The following is a 17,728-nucleotide window of genomic DNA, read 5'->3' as shown; positions in this document are numbered from 1 at the left end:
TAGTTTTTATTGTACCAAAGACCATTCTTTAGATAATAAATATAGTAGAGAAGTGACCCTCTTTCTTAAGGAGCTAAGTATCAACAATTCAGACAAAGAGGAGATCCAGATACTTAACGTTGCCTAGTAATTCATGTCTGGGTAGGAGCTCAGCTGTAACCAATGTTCGACTCCAGTGAATGAACTTGGTAGTTCCAAGCAGGTAAATGCATGTTCATGCAGGACACTTACCCATACTGAGGGACTCTTTCTGAAATTCCTTAGTTAGGTGGGAACGGTTTGTTATGCAGTACACATAGCGCTCCAACACGTACCAACACATCTCGTAGTAGAATGGATAACGGAACTTATTTGGAACCTACGTGAGAACAAAATAATGGGAAAAACAAGCTGATAACAATTTTCAAGGAAAGAGAGTAAGACACACTGTATCACTGCAAAAATTAACCCAAGAAAAACACTCTCGTCAACACCTAGGGTGGCATTTGGAACAAGAACCTAAGTGATCCGTCAACCTAAAAATTGTCGGTCTTGGGAAACGATCACCAAAATAAAGTTTCAGCACCACTAAGAAGGTGTCTTGGGAAAGCATCAAAAGTAAGTTTTGGGACAGAGAGTAAAGTGCTAGAGTACAACACAATACACTTGAGAAAACTGTTTTAGTGTTCTTAGGATACAAAGGCCTGCCAAACAGTCCTAACTTTACGACAGTTCTAACCTGAATTAGAAGGCCACGGGATAAAGAATCTAATGGACAAGAGGACATGAGATGAAGCTATATGCTTTTATTATGTCCTTACCTATAGGACAGTAGATTAGAGAGACCTGTTCTCAAGCTATGCCTAGTCTAGGACACAAGACTGTGTATTTTCACACCATCAGCTCTTAGCTGGTCTGTACAATACTTCGCAGTTTGCCCCAATGGCAGGTCCACAAATGAGACTGCTGCTCCACATGGCCTAATCAGCTACTGCCTTTAGCTCCTTTCATTCCCTCCAGAAGCAGCATGAAATCATTCCAGCTGAATAATAACAAAAAGAACTGCCCTTCAGCTCTAGCATAGTCGAAACAAAGGCAAATCATCATGGATTAATCAGTGAGGAAGACCAACAATGGGGACTACCCTATATATATTTTGCTGTCTTGAAAGCCTAGAGGATAGCTTTCAAAAGCAGCAGCCCCACAATACTTTTAAGATTGTTTTGAATATGCAACTGAGAATGTTTTCATCTCCTTTTCAAAGCTTCATGTCAGGTAGTATTCCTGAATTGAGGAGATCTGGATGGAAGGCCCTTTTCAAAATCCTTCACCAGGTCACAGAGCATGACTGTGGAATGAGACTACTTTCCTCATTGCAAGGCAGGAGAGGCAGGTACTTTTCATTAGGTTTCCAATTCAGACAAGCTGGGCTCTGAGTCTGGGTATCTTAAGTGTTACAGTTTTAACAACTAAAAGCAGTGTTTCCTCTTTTATTTTCAAGTCAAATTAGGGGCACCTGGCTGGCTCAGTTGGTAAAACATGTAATTCTTGATCTCAGGGTCATGAGTTCAAGCCCCACACTGGGCCTAGAGTCTACTTAAAAATACATAAATTAAATTAGTTTTTAAAAAGACCAAATTAATTTACTTTTGATAAGGTGTGTGGGGGAACCAGAACAATTAATAGATACTAGGTCCCCCCAAATTAAATATAACACACGGGCCTCTCCGCTCACCTTTTACACATATTAACACTTTTCTGGAAGGGTCTTTTTTTTCTTTTTAAAGATTTTATTTATTTAGTGAGAGAAAGAGAGACAAGAGGGGGAGCAGCAGGCAGAGGGAGAGGGAAAAGTAGGGTCCCTGCTGAGCAGAGAGCCCAACGCAGGGCTGGATCCCAGGACCCAGGATAATGACCCACACCGAAAGCAGATGTTTCACCAACTGAGCCACCCCGGTGCCCTGTGGAAGGGTCTTTATGAAAAGTTCCGGACAACCCAAAATTCTAAAGCCCTTTGGTACTCTGTTGAGAGCTGAGTATTGACAGCTTTAAAAAAAAAAAAAGACATTAAACTTCCGATTTTTTACTTGGAACTCATCAGACTGCATTAGTAACACCCAAGATACCACACACCCATCCAACTTGCCTCATTATATTTTATCTTTGTTGCCAGACATCACAGAACATATAAATTTCTAAGACTGGGTTAGAATTTTTTGGTGGGGGAATTTTTTTTAATCCTCCTTACAAATTACGGAGCTTTTAAGTGCTATCAGTAGAATAATCACCATCACTCAAGTTTAAATAGTACAGTATTTCCACACTGGCATGGCAAAAGAAACCAAACCATTGTCTTAATTTATAACACACTTTTTTTTTTTTAAAGATATCATTTATTTCAATCTCAAGTAGGTGGAGAGGCAGGCAGAAAGAGAGAGAGAGAGAGGAGGAAGCAGGCTCCCCATTGAGCAGAGAGCCTGGTGCGGGGCTCGATCCCAGGACCCCGAGATCATGACCTGAGCCGAAGGCAGAGGTTTCACCCACTGAGCCATCCAGGTGCCCCTATAACACACTTTATTTTTGTAAAGCAACATATTAAATGAATGCCAGACTGGTTTTGGCACATAAAAGGTTGGTGTAGAAAGCAATAATAATAATAATAATAACAACAACAACAACAATAACACTGTGTGTACATATGCAGGGGACTCAATGAAATTTTACAGAAACACCAAGGAGTTCCTTATTTAGAATGAAAGAATTAAACTATATTTAGGGAAAATGGAATAATGTGGTCAGACTGAAATTTGACATTTTCTGATAAACAAAGTCTAGGAATATTAGTTAAATCAAGATCAGTTATTACAAGTTTAACAGTCTGCAAGAAACTTCTAGCAGAGATAACGTAACTCATTTCACCTATGCCACTAAATACACATTCTCCTTTTCTTCCCTCCAACAGGGCAACTTATCAATTAAGTCAGTAACTCAAAGGCATGATAATAGTAATTTTATCCAAAAAAGGGGGAATAGTTTCTAAAACCTAATTTTCAGATTAGAGTAGATAGGTGGTATTACCTCAGAATGATTCTGAGTTAAATAAGCGTACTTTATTATGAAATTACATAAATCTCTTGAAAAATCAACTTTTTTTTAATTATTGAAATTTCAAACTTAACTATTTTCTTGTAGTTTCATTACTCTTCAAAAACAAACACATATAAACTTTTTGTTAAAAAAAAAAAAAGAACTTATTGAGAGAGAGCGCAAGGGTGTGTGAGAGAGGGAGCAGGAGACTCCCTGTGGGGGTGGGGGTCGATCCCAGGACCCCAAGATCATGACCTGAGCTGAAGGCACACACTGAACCGAAACACCCAGGCACCCTTATAAAATTTTTTTTTTTAAGATTTTTATTTTATTTGACAGAGATCACAAGTAGGCAGAGAGGCAGGCAGAGAGAGAGAGAGAGGGAGAGAAGCAGGCTCCCCGCTGAGCAGAGAGCCCGATCTGGGGCTTGATCCCAGGACCCTGGGATCATGACCTGAGCTGAAGGCAGAGGTTTTAACCCACTGAGCCAACCAGGCACCCCTAAAATTTATTTTAAAAGCACTGCAGGGGCATCTGGGTGGTACAGCTGGTTACGTGTTCAACTCTTGGTTCCGGCTCAGGTCATGATCTCAGGGTCATGAGGTCAAGCCCGGTGTGGGGCTCCACACTCAACAGGGATCCTGCTTAAGATTCTCTCTCTCTGTGACACAGAGCTCAATCCCAGGACCCTGGGATGACAACCTGAGCTGCTTAACCGACTGAGCCACCCAGGCACCCCAATAAATAAGGGCACTGCATCATCATCATCATTTTTTTAAAAATTTTATTTATTTGACAGAGAGAACACAAGCAGGGGGAGCAGGAGAGGAAGACGCTGGCTCTCAGCTGAGCAGGGAGCCCAAGGTGGGGATTGATCCCAAGACCCCAGGATCATGACCTGAGAGGAAGGCAGATGCTCAACTGAGCCACCCAGGCGCCAGAACTGCTTCTTAATTCTAACAGGGAATCCCTATAACTCCAACACTACTACTCTTGTGTGTAAGTAAAGTAATAGGTAGCTGCTAACCAAAATACAGGTCTCTTCTTTTAAAGATTTTTTTTTAATTTATTTGAAAGAAAGAGAGACAAGCAGGGAGAGCAGCAGGCAGAGGGAGAAGCAGGTTTCCTGCTTAGCAGGGACCCTGACACGCAGGGCTCGATCCCAGGACCCTGGGATCATGACATGCACTCAAGACAGACGCTTAACGACTGAGCCACTCATATGCCCCAAAACACAGGTTTCAAAATAGGAACCAAAATATTTGAGCATGTTCACAATAAATATGTCAATGACTGTTCCTTCTAAAAACTGTAAATTCTTCACTGTGATATTTTATTGTTTTTTAATTACTTTTTAGAGACTTTATTTATTTAAGATAGAGAGACAGAGAGCGAGCATGAGTGTGGGAGAGGGGCAGAGGGAGAAGGAGACGCAGGCTCTCCAGTGAGCAGGGAGCCCAACAAGGGGTTTGATCCCAGCACTCTGGGATTGCGACGTCAGCTGGAGGCAGCTGCTTAACCAACTGAGCCACAGAGGTGCCACAACTGTGATATTTAAAAATGATTTTATTTACTTATTTGAGAGAGAGCAAGAGAGAGAGAGAAAGAGGGAGCACGTGCGAGCACATGAGCACAGGGAAGGAATAAAGGGAGAAGCAGACTCCCCTGATGAGCAGGGAGCATGACACGGGGCTCGATCCCAGGACCCCGAAATCATGACCAGAGTTGAAGGCAGACGCTCAACTGACTGAGCGACTCAGGCACCCCCTAACTGCGATTTTTTAAAATTTAACTTTGAAAACTTTCAAATCCACCAAAAAAATTTTTTTAAAGATTTTATTTATTCATTTGACAGAGAGAGAGAGATCTCAAGGAGGCAGAGAGGCAGGCAGAGAGAGAGGGGGAAGCAGGCTCCCCGCTGAGCAGAGAGCCCGATGTGGGGCTCAATCCCAGGACCCTGAGATCATGACCTGAGCCGAAGGCAGAGGCTTAACCCACTGAGCCACCCAGGTGCCCCCCACATCCACCAATTATTAAGAGCAGTGCAGAACACTGCCTATAGCATTATTCGAGATTCACCCCCTATCAACATTTCCCCACATTTGCTAATCTCTATTCATATACCCTGTTATTATTCTGCTGAACTACTTGAGAGCAAGATGGGAACATCACACCCTCTAAAGACTCTATGCTCTAATTGGTCTTTAAGGTCAATACCCTCTATACATTAATCATATGTAATTCAGCCTTGGCTTCTACTAAAGAATTAAGTCCTATTTTGCGAAGACATGGGTTGTTCAGCAAACAGCAGCGAGTGGATTTGGTCTGCTGCCTATTTTTGCAAGCCCTGTGAGCGAAGAGGGTTTTTTACATTTTTAAATGACTGAAAAAAACCCAACAACTAAAATTAGAGCATTCTGTTACACGGGAAAACTATATGAAATTCAAATCTCAGTGTCCATAAATAAAATTTTTATTTTATTTGAGCCATTCTCATTCGTTTAAGTATTTCATTCTACAAGGCAGTTAAGTACTTGCAGCAGATCCTGTATGGCCCACAGAGCCTAAAACATTCACTATCTGATTCTTTACAGAAAAAGTTTTGCCAACTCTCGCCAGGGCATCCACTACATTGTAAGTACCTAACTTTTTTCCGTTATGTCTAGAATGGTATCAGCTACATACCTTCCCAGGGAAAACCTAGAAAATAAGATGCACCAATCATTTTCTGAAGGACTTCATTCTCTCAAGGAACCCCAGCTGGGAAAAACAGTATGTACCCTGATTTATTCAAGTACAACGGTTTGGGTGAGGGATAGTAATAGGAGTAAAGATACGTGAATTCACGCTATGACTCCTGAGTTGATATATCTCATTACATCGAATTATTCTAAGAACATAAAATTTAAAAACATCAATTATCAAATGTCCATTTCTAGCCCTATAAAAATCCAAGATACCAAGAACCTCAAAGAATTAGAGTCTTCCAAATCAAGCATGTAAATCTTGTTAAAGCTTTCCTCTCAGTGTCCCCGAAATGTAAACAATGCATTTTAACTCAGAAAAAACTGAAGTTTTGAGATAACTACCAATGAATCTCTTATAACATCTCTTAAATGGCGGTCATCTCCTCCACATCCAGTTCCATGCAGAATTACTCACCCGTGTCCGATCTTCAATGTTGTATATTTTTAACTGCATGGGGATATTGAAGCTATGCAAAAAATTGCCTCCAAAGACTAATGTGTCTGTAGGAGTGTACACAGCATGAATCCAGCCTAGAAGAAAGGAGTGAAGGGCAACGACTTTAGCACATGTTATAACACGGCTTTCTCAGAGACCTAGAAAAAGACTCCTAGATCACACATTTTACTCTGATTCTGCCACTGAGTGGTTGGTCAAATTATTTAATCTCTTGCAGCCTCAAATGCTCTATAAAAATTAAACTTTATATGGTTGTTAGTAAGCATTAAATCAGAAAATGCATGTAAAGTGTTTAGCATACAGCAAGTTTAACAAATGCTGTTTCTACTTACAGGAGCACCTACTGTGAAGGCGCAGAACCAGAGATTACACAGGTATTCCCATTTACCCCTCACAACAAAATGTGACAGATTTAAATATTTGACCAACGTGGTATTAGCAGGTAAATACACAGAATTAAATACACGTCTGTGATTCCAAAACCTGTGTTCTATTTATTTTAGGACTAGTGACCCAATAAAAATATCACTAATATGGGACGCCTGGGTGGCTCAGTTGGTTAAGCAGCTGCCTTCGGCTCAGGTCATGATCCCAGCGTCCTGGGATTGAGTCCCACATCGGGCTCCTTGCTCATCAGGGAGCCTGCTTCTCCCTCTGCCTCTGCCTGCCATTCTGTCTGCCTGTGCTCTCTCTCTCTCTGACAAATAAATAAATAAAATCTTTAAAAAAATATATATATATATCACTAATTTCTACACCCCTTGCAGCCATCCCTTAGAACAGGGAGCTCTTATCTGGACATTAGACACTGCATGCTGACTAGGTCTTATCCTTAACAGACTCTGATTACCTAGAGCTAATGTGGGGCCCAAACATGTAAATCTGAAAAGCCACCACTGGCAATTCCTTTTTTTTTTTTTAAGATTTTGCTGACTTGAGAGAGAATGCACAGAGCAAGAGCGAGAGCATGAGTGGGGAGAGGGAGAAGCAGGCTCCCCTCTGGGCAGTGAGCCCAATGTGGGTCTCAATCCCAGGACCCTGGGATCCTGACCTGAGCTGAAGGCAGACACTTCACCGACTGAGCCACCCAGGTGTCCCACCACTGGCAATTCTGATTTTAGTGGAAAATCAGTGCTTTTTTAAAAAATCCAAATTCTTAGCATCTGATACTCCATAATGACCGGAAAGGACACTATTGTTTTCTGCCCACCCAATCATAACCATTCTTGGTGGTAATCCATCAATTCTTTTTCTTAAAGGAAAGAAAGTGGCCAAACAACCCATTTTTTCCCATCCTGCTTACCTGAGGGAATGACGAAGGTATAGCCCTGCTTGAGCTCAATGCGCTGGCAATCTGACACCCGGTCACCCAGAAAGATGTCTCCCTGTTTCCCTGACAGCAGCCAATTCTCGTACAGCTCCAGGTTGTGGGCTGTAGGGGGGATGAGCCAGAAGACCTGTGAGTTAAAAAACTTCAGTCTGTTAACAGCTATTGACATGACCCAGTCGTCTCCCTCAACTGATAAATGGGTACAAGTTAAGGTCAAGAGGTAGAAGAGCAACAAGCAATTCCCTTAGCTTACAGAACCTGGCCATTTGGGAAATTCTAGAGGCCCTAAGGAAGTAGATCTTTTTTTGACTTGTTGAAATGGCATTAGAGCTTCTTGGGGGTTTGATGTAGAGTCCAGAACTGATCCAGGACTGAGAGGGAAGTGGTGTATTCAGTTTGTTACCTAGATAGTCCCTTACTTGCCCCTAGCTATCTGGCCTCTATAGTCCTAAGAAGAACAGTTAGGTACAGTGTCTTGAAGAGACAGGCCTAGGTTGCTTTGTTCTAGGGTAGTAACCAAGATCAAAACGACAAAACTTAAGATATCAGTGAAATGGATCCAAAGTAAACAAAATGACTTTGGATTTGGAGGTATAGTTGTTCTAAATTAAGACTTCATATTTTAAAAGCATCGGTTTTCAATCTAGATCTACTTTTTCTCTCACAAAAGCATCCACTTCCAGCAAGGGGAAAAAAGGCTAACCATAGGAGTACAATACTATAAACTTGACATTAATCCCAGATTTCTGTTCTCACACAGCATTTAGAAACAATCTGATAAGATGGAATACACTTCTTTCTGAATGAGAATAATATTTCAAAATCTATTCATACCCTCAGAGAGGACTTAAAGGCTTCCTTTGACCAAATTTCAGATCAGTGCCTTCATATAGGAAAAGGTGGTCTGAATTCTAATTTCTGATATCGTTGTGAATCTATATAAAATTTCTGTTGCCTTCTATTTCATTATTACACTTCCAGGTAGAGAAGTCTGGTCTTCCTAAAGCCACTCCCTTGCCCTCATGTGGAAAATCCGCCCTGGGAATCTAAAAACAGGACTGTTGAGGTTTACTAAGTACTGTGCCAATACTGGTGTAATGATAGCAGACCAGATGAATACTAATTCCTACTGAAGTCTAGCCAAGAAGGTCAACTTAATCTATGATTCTCTCTAGAATAGGGGACAATTCTCTAACAGATTCATTTCCAGGGTATATTAAGCATGCATGAACTGAAGCAGAGTCATAAAACCAGCTTCAGATTCCAACCCCCATCATGACTATGACCGTACCTTTCCCCCTTGATGGATGTGATACCAAACAGAGGTACCACCAAAGTCCACATGGAAGTCAGTATAGCAGCCTCGAACACTCATTAGACAGTACCTGACCCAAAAAAAGCAGCAGCATTAGTGCACTGATTAAAAAAGAGAGCCTGCTCTACCCCAATGCCACACTCTCCCCTTTCACACACTATCCCACTTTGTGCCTAATCAATTCCCAGTGAGAGGAATGCAATTTCAAATCATTGTATTATCAGACCATACATTTTCTTTAACCTCTGTAGTCATGGTTATGACACTGTTACATACACGCTCCCCTTTAGAACTGTAAAGCCTACTGCTTAAAAAATTCATCTTTTTTTTTTTTTTGAAGATTTTATTTCTTTATTTGGGAGACAAAGTGAGAGAGAGAGAGAGAGAGAGCGAGCGAGCACGAGATGGGAGAGGGTCAGAGGGAGAAGCACACTTCCCACTGGGTAGAGTCTGATGCAGGACTCGATCCTGGGACTCCAGGATCATGACCTGAGCTGGAAGCAGTCTCTGAACCAAATGAGCCACCCAGGCGCCCAAGAATTCATCTTTTTGATCATTTAGGACACAGAGCAAGGCTGTGAAGGGAAGAACCAGTCCTTGCTATCACTCTGACTTCCCAATGCACCTGAGCAAATGCAGGAAAAGCCACTTACTTCTGCACTTTGGGGTACTGCATCTCCAAGATGGCATTTGTCGATTCAGTCTGACTCTCCTTCAGATGCCTTGGCCACATGTTGTCTACCCAGTCAATGAAATCCACCTTTAAAAAGGAGGAGGAAACATTTAGGATTCAATGGGAGGACTGGGATTAAAGAGAATTTTAAAGTCAGGAAAACAGAATTTCTCAAAATACACACTGAAAGACTACAATTTATTTATTTAACTTACTTTTTTCTCTTTAAGTAGGCTCCACACCCAACGTGGAGGTCAACGCAGGGCCTGAACTCATGAACCTCAGATCAAGACCTGAGCTGAGATCAAGTCTGACACTTTACCAACTGAGCCACCCAGGGACCCCCGAAAGACTGTAATTTAATTATGAACAAACAATCTGTTGGTGAATCATAGGGTCAGCAGCAAACATTCTAGAAATCATTATTCAGTGAGAACAAAGATTAATGGCTCCATCAACATGATCATAAAGACAGATCTAAGCAAAATGAAGTCACAGTATCTCTTCTGTGTCAGTACTGGTATAATCAGCTGTCTTTTTCTGATTCAATAAAAGGCACTGTCTGGAATGTACTGATAAATTTATCAGAAGATGTAACACTGTTAGAGCAGCTCAAATGTCAAAAATAAAAATAAATAATTTTTTTGGAAAAGGAAAGAAATCCAATAGTGTGCTATAGAATCTATTAGGTTAGGAATCAGAACTTCCAGGTCTGTCATGTTTTCTCAGGGTCACATGCAAGTCCCTGGAACTCATTTGTAAAATGAGGATAATTAACTCAAAGTGATATTATGAGGATTACATGTAAATACAGGTTAAAATTTTTAAAAATAATGTTATCAGAATTTAGGAATCTAATTCATTCATTCATGCATGCATGTATTCATTCATTCATTTAAAAGATTTATCTGAAAGAGAGAAAGCATGAGAGAGAACACACAAGGTGGGGAGAGGGGCAGAGGGAGAGGTAAAAGCAGACTTCCTGCTGAGCAGGGAGCCCAGTGTGGGGCTGGATCCCAGGATCCCAATCCCAGGACCTCGGAATCATAGCCAACTGAGACATCCAGGCGCCCTGGAATCTATTTTAAATATGTGTTGAAAGAAGAAGGGAAAATAGTATGAACTTATTTGCACTTTATAATGAATTGTAGCATGTCGTGTACCTCCAAACGTGTGTACCACCCCATCACTGACCTCTAAGAAACAGTCTCAGGTAGCTAAAATGTGAGCCAAACCATGAATCCAGTACAATACTGACACAGTAAATATCTAGCTTAATGCTATAAAATGCATGTATCTGGTAAGCTTTCCAACAAAATCTACATTTGATCATTTACTTCTCTTATAACACAAACCTGGACAAATACATACACTCTGTGCATAGTGACATGAGGCAGGTGTCTAGGGGAACACTCAGATGTAAACTGTGAAAGAGTGGCCAGAAGGGATCACCAATGACATGCAAATTGAAGAGCAACAAATTAAAGGTTAACTTGCTACTTTACTTTAAAGGATTTCTGTTCAGGGAGCCAAGAGTTTTAACCTAACACCCACTGGGCCTAGAACACTGAATGAACTCTAGCTTCCTTTCTTTCCCTCAAACAAAATTTACTTTCTGTTCTCTTCATGTAGTGGTCAGCATCTCCCCCAACTCCTGGTATTCTCCTTTGGAAAGTCTTTTTTTTTTTTTTTTTTTTTTTTAAGATTTCATTTATTTATTTGACAGAGAGACAGATCACAAGTAGGCAGAGAGGCAGGCAGAGAGAGAGAGGGAAGCAGGCTCCCTGCTGAGCAGAGAGCCCGATGAGGGACTCAATCCCAGGACCCTGGGATCATGACCCGAGCCGAAGGCAAAGGCTTTAACCCACTGAGCCACCCAGGTGCCTCCTTTGGAAAGTCTTTAAAGAAGAATGAAGATCTTACTTGCTCAAGACACCACAAATTCTTATGTCTGGATGGGGGAAAGAAAGGGTTAAGAACACATGGGTATTTTTTTTTAAATCAATTGTCCATTCAGAGAAACCTGAATTTCTTTGGCCAGAATTTCCCACCTGCAGTAATAAGTTACACTTTCTGGCCTCTCTTTAACTGGTATTATTAGGTATCAACTGACTACCGAGAGAATATTGTGTTAAGGTACTCATACTTTTCTCCTTAGATTAATCTTTAGGCTCTGGATAGGACTTTTGCTAAACGTCCGGTTCCACGTGAGAGCAAGTCTCCTGTAAAGGTAATCACCAGTTCTACCTGTTCTGCATCAATATTAGGGCCAAATTGGTAAGAAGTCCAATACCTAGGAATTCATCTATGCATATGCTGCGTGCGCACGCGCGCACACACACACACACACAAAACTCATGGCGTTCCATGAACTAATTTCCCCACTACCAATCTGCATATTTTATATGTTGCTTTTCATCTACCTCTCAGGTACTGCTGGAATGACAGCAGAAAACAATCTCTCTCTTCTCACCAGAGAATCCCACTTTATGCTAACATCCCATAAAAGGCACCTAAAGGCTGCCCACCTTTCTCTCCCTGTGCCTACTTTTATACAGATGACTCCTTCTGTTTGGAATTTTGGTTTTCGTTCTGTCTCCTTATTTCCTTCCTATCAAGCTTAGCTATCACTTCTTCCAAAGAGCTTCCCCTCCCTAATTCTCCTCCAGTTTGTTAGGGGGGGTTCTTCCTATTGTCCCCACAACACTGTATTTATTCACTTCTGAGGCACTCATCATTATCATGGTTTGCAGAAATGTCCATCCTCTGGTTTTTCTTCCTGGTGAGACTAAGCTCTTTGAGGATGAGAATGACCTTATTTTCCATAGGTCCTCCAGCACCTAGCATAGCACTCAGCATGTGGCAGGCACTTGAACTAATAATAAGCTAACTCTGAAGGTGTGAATGACACAGAGAACAAGAGGTTATGTACTTTATGTGAAAGATTATTACATGAATGAGATTTACTCAAACTCACTGAAATGTACACTTAAAATGAGTATACTTTATTGTATGTCAACTGAACCTCAATAAAGTTGATTTCTGAAAAAGCATTATTATTTTAAAAGATTTTATTTATTTATTTGACAGACAGAGATCACAAGTAGGCAGAGAGGCAGGCAGAGAAAGAGGAGGGAAAGCAGGCTCCCCGCTGAGCAGAGAGCCGGATGCCCGGCTCGATCCCAGGACCCTGGGATCATGACCTGAGCTGAAGGCAGAGGCTTTAACCCACTGAGCCACCCAGGTGCCCCTGAAAAAGCATTACTGAGATATATTAGAAAAGACCTAGATAAATGGAGACACACTGTGGGGGGAAAAAATACTATAGTAAATAAATAAATAATACCCCAGCAGAATAAGCATATTACTGCCTACATGGTAAGGTCATCAAAAGCTTTTCTGCTTTCAGGAGGTGACCTTGGTAATAGTTCACTCAATCTTCCTGAACATGATTTGGGTCCCTAAAAAATACCGAAGCATTGTTCTCTGCCCTCTAAAGAATTTTCTGTTTTTGAGTCCTTCCATAGTTCTACTCCTTCATTTAATGGTTCATTATTTTTCTGTTAAATGATGTAGCATTTTTATCATTAAAAGGAAAAAATGAATAAATCAAGAATGTTACAAAAAAGGCTTCCTATGTAATGACACATTTCTAAATTTTAAGAATGGAAAAGTATGCATCAATTTTACTTTTCTTTTTTTAATAAAGATTTTATTTATAAATACAAGAGAGAGAGAGAGAGAGAGAGAGAGCCCACCCATGCAAGTAGAGGGAGAAGCAGAGGGAGAGGGACAGGCAGATTCCCTGCCAAGCACAGAGCCCCGACGTGGGGCCTCATACTACAACCTGAGATTACCATCAAGCCAAAACCTTAACCAAATGAGCCACCCAGGCGCCCCATAAGTTTTACTTTCATAGCTACAATCACTTTTTTTTTTAAAGATTTATTTATTTGACAGACAGAGATTACAAGTAGGCAGAGAGGCAGGCAAAGAGAGAGAGGAGGAAGCAGGCTCCCTGCTGAGCAGAGAGCCTGATGCGGGGCTCCATCCCAGGACCCTGGGATCATGCCCTGAGCCGAAGGCAGAGGCTTTGACCCACTGAGCCAACCCAGGCACCTGCTACAATCACTTTTAAATTGAAATTTAAAAAATATTAACAATGTTCATTTGTAAATATTATAAACAATTTATAAACAATGTTACAGTGATTCTTACATCCCTCTCTATTTTAAACCAATGAACTGTACATTAAAAATTAATTTTTTTTAAAGCAAGCTCTATGCTCAACATGGGGCTTGAACGTATGACCCTGAGATCAAGAGCTGCATGTTCTTTTTTTTTTTTTTTTTTTTTAAAGATTTTATTTATTTATTTGACAGACAGAGATCACAAGTAGGCAGAGAGGCAGGCAGACAGAGAGCCTGATGCGGGGCTCGATCCCAGGACCCTGGGATCATGACCTGAGCTGAAGGTAGAGGCTTTAACCCACTGAGCCACCCAGGTGCCCCAAGAGCTGTATGTTCTACCTACTGAGCCAGCCAGGCACCCTTTATTCTTTATTATGTGGACCACGTCTGACTAATAGTAAGATTAAATCCTTTCTTTTTTCTTTGAAGATTTATTTATTTGAGAGAGGGACAGTGCATTGGGGGGAAGAGGGAGAGAGAATCTTTTAAGCAGACTCCACACCCAGAGCCTAAGAAGGGGCTTGATCTCAAGACCCTGACATCCTGACCTGAGCCAAAACCAAGAGCCAGATGCTTAACCAACTGTGCCACCTACGTGCCCCTAACAAGGCTATATTCTAACCACCTGTCTTCTTGTATTTCCACATGACCAGATGATAATTAATGTAAAAAGAATTTTTATCATCCTAGGGAGATAAAGTTCTCCTAATGAGAAATTCTGTATTTATTTTTCATTTATTCTATTTTCTTTCTTTTTGAGAGAGAACCAGTGGGGGAGGGGCAGAGGGGGAGAGAGAGAAAATCTTTTTTTTTTTTTTTTTTTTTAAAGATTTTATTTATTTATTGTAGAGAGAGGGAAAAGAGGGAACATGAGCAGGAAGAGAGGCAGAGGCAGAGGGAGAAGAAGGCTCTCCACTGAGCAGGGAGCCCAATGAGGGGCTCGATCCCAGGATCCAGGGATCATGACCCGAGCCAAAGGCAGTTGCTTCACCGAATGAGCCACCCAGGTGCCTGGAGAGAGAATCTTAAGCAGGCTCCAAGCTCAACAAGGAGTCCGATGCAGGATTTGATCTCACAACCCTGAGATCATGACCCAAACTAAAATCAAGACTCAGAGGCGCCTGGGTGGCTCAGTGGGTTAAAGCTTCTGCCTTCGGCTCCAGTCATGATCCCAGGGTTCTGGGATTGAGCTCCGCATTGGGCTCTCTGCTCAGCAGGGAGCCTGCTTCCTGCCCCCCGCTGCCTGCCTCTCTGCCTACTTGTGATCTCTCTCTGTCAAATAAAGAAATAAAGTCTTTAAAAAAAAAAAAAAACCACTAAGATCTTGACTGTTTTATTGTTATTTTTTTAAAGATTTATTTATTTAGTTGGGGGAGTGGGGGAAAAGCAGTGGGGAGGGGCAGAGGAAGAGGGAGAAGCAGATTCCCCACTGAGCAGGAAGCCCAGTGTAGGGCTTGATCCTAAGACCCTGAGACCATGACCTGACCTGAAGGCACATGCCCAACTGACTGAGCCACTCAGGCACTCAAGATCTTGACTTCAAAACAAATGATTAGGGGCGCCTGGGTGGCTCAGTCGTTAAGCGTCTGCCTTCAACTCAGGTCATGATCCCAAGGTACTGGCACTGAGCCCCACGTCAGGCTTCCTTCTTTGCAGGAACCTGCTTCTCCCTCTCCCTGCCACTCCCCCTGCTTGTTCTCTCTCTCTCACTCTCTCGCTGTCAAATAAATAAAATCTTAAAACAAAACAAAACAAAACAAATTATTAGAATACTGTTAGTTCTGCAATTCCATACCTAGTATGTAACTCAAGTGAGTTCTGAGATCAAAAATGACTAGGCATATTTCAAAAGTGAAGTGTTTCAACATTCTGTAGATCGCTACTCCTTGCAAAGGGATGAGCTAAATCAGCGTCCACCTTCAGGAGAGTGAAGGTTCAAAAACAAACAACTTTCCCTTAGGATGGTTTGTCAGTTACTAGCCATCTAGTGGAATCTGCTCCAGAAACCATCTCATAAAAATGATCACTTGCCTCTAAACTAGTTTTCCCTCAAGCTTTTCAGCAAGTCTTTTAAGAGTGAATTTTAAGACACTTCTCCACTCTATGCAAAGACCAATGTTATTCTTAAATTAGGTTACTGGTGATCAGAACTAAACGGCCCCTCCCCGGGGCGCCTGGGTGGCTCAGTTGTTAAGCGTCTGCCTTCGGCCCAGGTCATGATCCCAGTGTCCTGGGATCGAGCCCCATATCGGGCTCCCTGCTTGGCAGGGAGTCTGCTTCTCCCTCTCCCTCTGCATATATGCCCTCTCTGTCTCTCTCTCTCTCTGATAAATAAATAAAATCTTAAAAAAAAAAAAAATTTAAATGGCCCCTCCCCATATAAAATTAAGTGATTTTAAAAAATGAACTTCCTAAAAATGAAGGTTATTATCAAATTGTCTTGTTTATCAATTTCATCTTGGTATGTATAAAAAGTTACAGATTCTCCCATTCTCCCATTGTATAAACAACCCTCTTAATGACAATGAAAACGTGGAAAAAATTATTAGACTAACCGTGGAGGGCCTCTGCACCATGTTCTCCAGCCTGGTGTGGCTGAACTCTAGACTGATAACATTATAGAGTTTTTCTCGCTCCTCCTCTGGGGTCTCATAGTAGCGTGTCCACTGAGCCATGGTCATTTCAATGCCTTTCTGTGTGTTCACATCCATGACATCCACCATGCGACGACTCCCTGCCACAAAAGATGTATCAATCATCTCCACTGAGCCACTATTATCCTTAATATATTAAGAATATAAAACAAAAGTGGAAGGAAACAAGCTATCCTTTATTTGAAGAGTGGGAAAGCGTTTTAATTACTCAACAGATTTACTGAGTACCTACTATACTCCAGAGATTGTGCTAGGAACTAGGAAATACACAGTGACAGGCAGATAGCTGGAATCTAACAAAGAAATAGTAAGGGAGTGAAAAATAGAGGGAATTAGAGAACCTTCCTCTACCTGGGTTATCTGGGACTTTCGCCTCTTAGAAAAACAGAAGTTATCCAACCATCTAAAAAGAGCCCTCAAGTGGCTAAGAGACAGTACTGCAATTTTAATTTCCAAAGCAAGAGTATGCACTGGAACTTCAACATAGAGGACAAAACTTAACAAAAAGTAATGTGGGGAGGAAAGCATTAGAAAAACCTCCTTCTGTTTCATGACCTGTCTGAAACATTTCCAAAAGGTTTTAAACCATTTTACTGCTTTAATGTGTATAGGAGAGTGACCATGCCTGAATTCCTAAGGATCCTTCCTGGTGAGTCTCAGGGCTGCACTGAACACCAAATGGTCTGCACAAAAAAAATTGACCTGAATTTTTACCAACACAGGAAGTTTTTTTCTTTAATTAGACTGATCTAATTTCCTTTCTTTTCCTCAATTTTGAATAAAATATAAATCAGACGAAAGACAAGTTAACCAGTCACTGATAAAGAGAAATTTTAATATATTTCTATTTCTTAGCTTACACTGACTGATCAATTTTAAGAAATCTCTCCACCCAACACGGGGCTCGAACCTACAACCCCCAGTTCAAGAGTTCCACGCTTCAGCTTAAAAAGTTTTAAATGTTGACCAAGTTACCAAATGTAGCATTGGTGAAAATTTCCAGGAAATTTCTCTACTGTTTTTAGGGAACGGAAGAGAATCACAGATATGAATGAGTTTCATTCTTGGTTCAGAGGTATAAAATATCCTGGAACAGGCTCTTCATGGAGAGAGGGAGGGACAGAGAGTGATAAAACAGTAGGTAGGAGAGAAATAGAGTTCTATGCCTAATGAGTACTAAATGAAGCAACTTTATAAACTCCCTTTGAGAAAATTCTCAAAGTTGCTAAGAGCAGTGTTCTATAAAAAAACTACTTCAAATGGGGTACCTCAATCATGTACTTCCATGTTCCTAAG

General features: G+C 41.3%; 1 protein-coding gene across 4 annotated transcripts in view; it reads right to left on the bottom strand.

The window, feature by feature from the left end:
* KDM2A (lysine demethylase 2A) overlaps window positions 1-17,728 on the bottom strand; it is a 110,609-nt gene that overhangs the window by 25,181 nt on the left and 67,700 nt on the right. For all 4 annotated transcript variants that reach the window (XM_032879601.1, XM_032879599.1, XM_032879598.1 and 1 more), the window contains 6 exons: window positions 16,334-16,512; window positions 9,569-9,675; window positions 8,892-8,985; window positions 7,574-7,727; window positions 6,229-6,344; window positions 232-358 (listed from right to left, as the gene is read on the bottom strand). In XM_032879601.1, coding sequence (XP_032735492.1) covers window positions 232-358; window positions 6,229-6,344; window positions 7,574-7,727; window positions 8,892-8,985; window positions 9,569-9,675; window positions 16,334-16,512 — 777 coding nt within the window. The remainder of the gene's footprint in view (window positions 1-231; window positions 359-6,228; window positions 6,345-7,573; window positions 7,728-8,891; window positions 8,986-9,568; window positions 9,676-16,333; window positions 16,513-17,728) is intronic.

The sequence above is a fragment of the Lontra canadensis genome, unplaced genomic scaffold, assembly GCF_010015895.1.
Source record: "Lontra canadensis isolate GAN:19392208 unplaced genomic scaffold, GSC_riverotter_1.0 scaffold66, whole genome shotgun sequence".
NCBI lineage: Eukaryota > Metazoa > Chordata > Mammalia > Carnivora > Mustelidae > Lontra > Lontra canadensis.
This window is presented reverse-complemented; position numbering and strand designations above follow the sequence as displayed.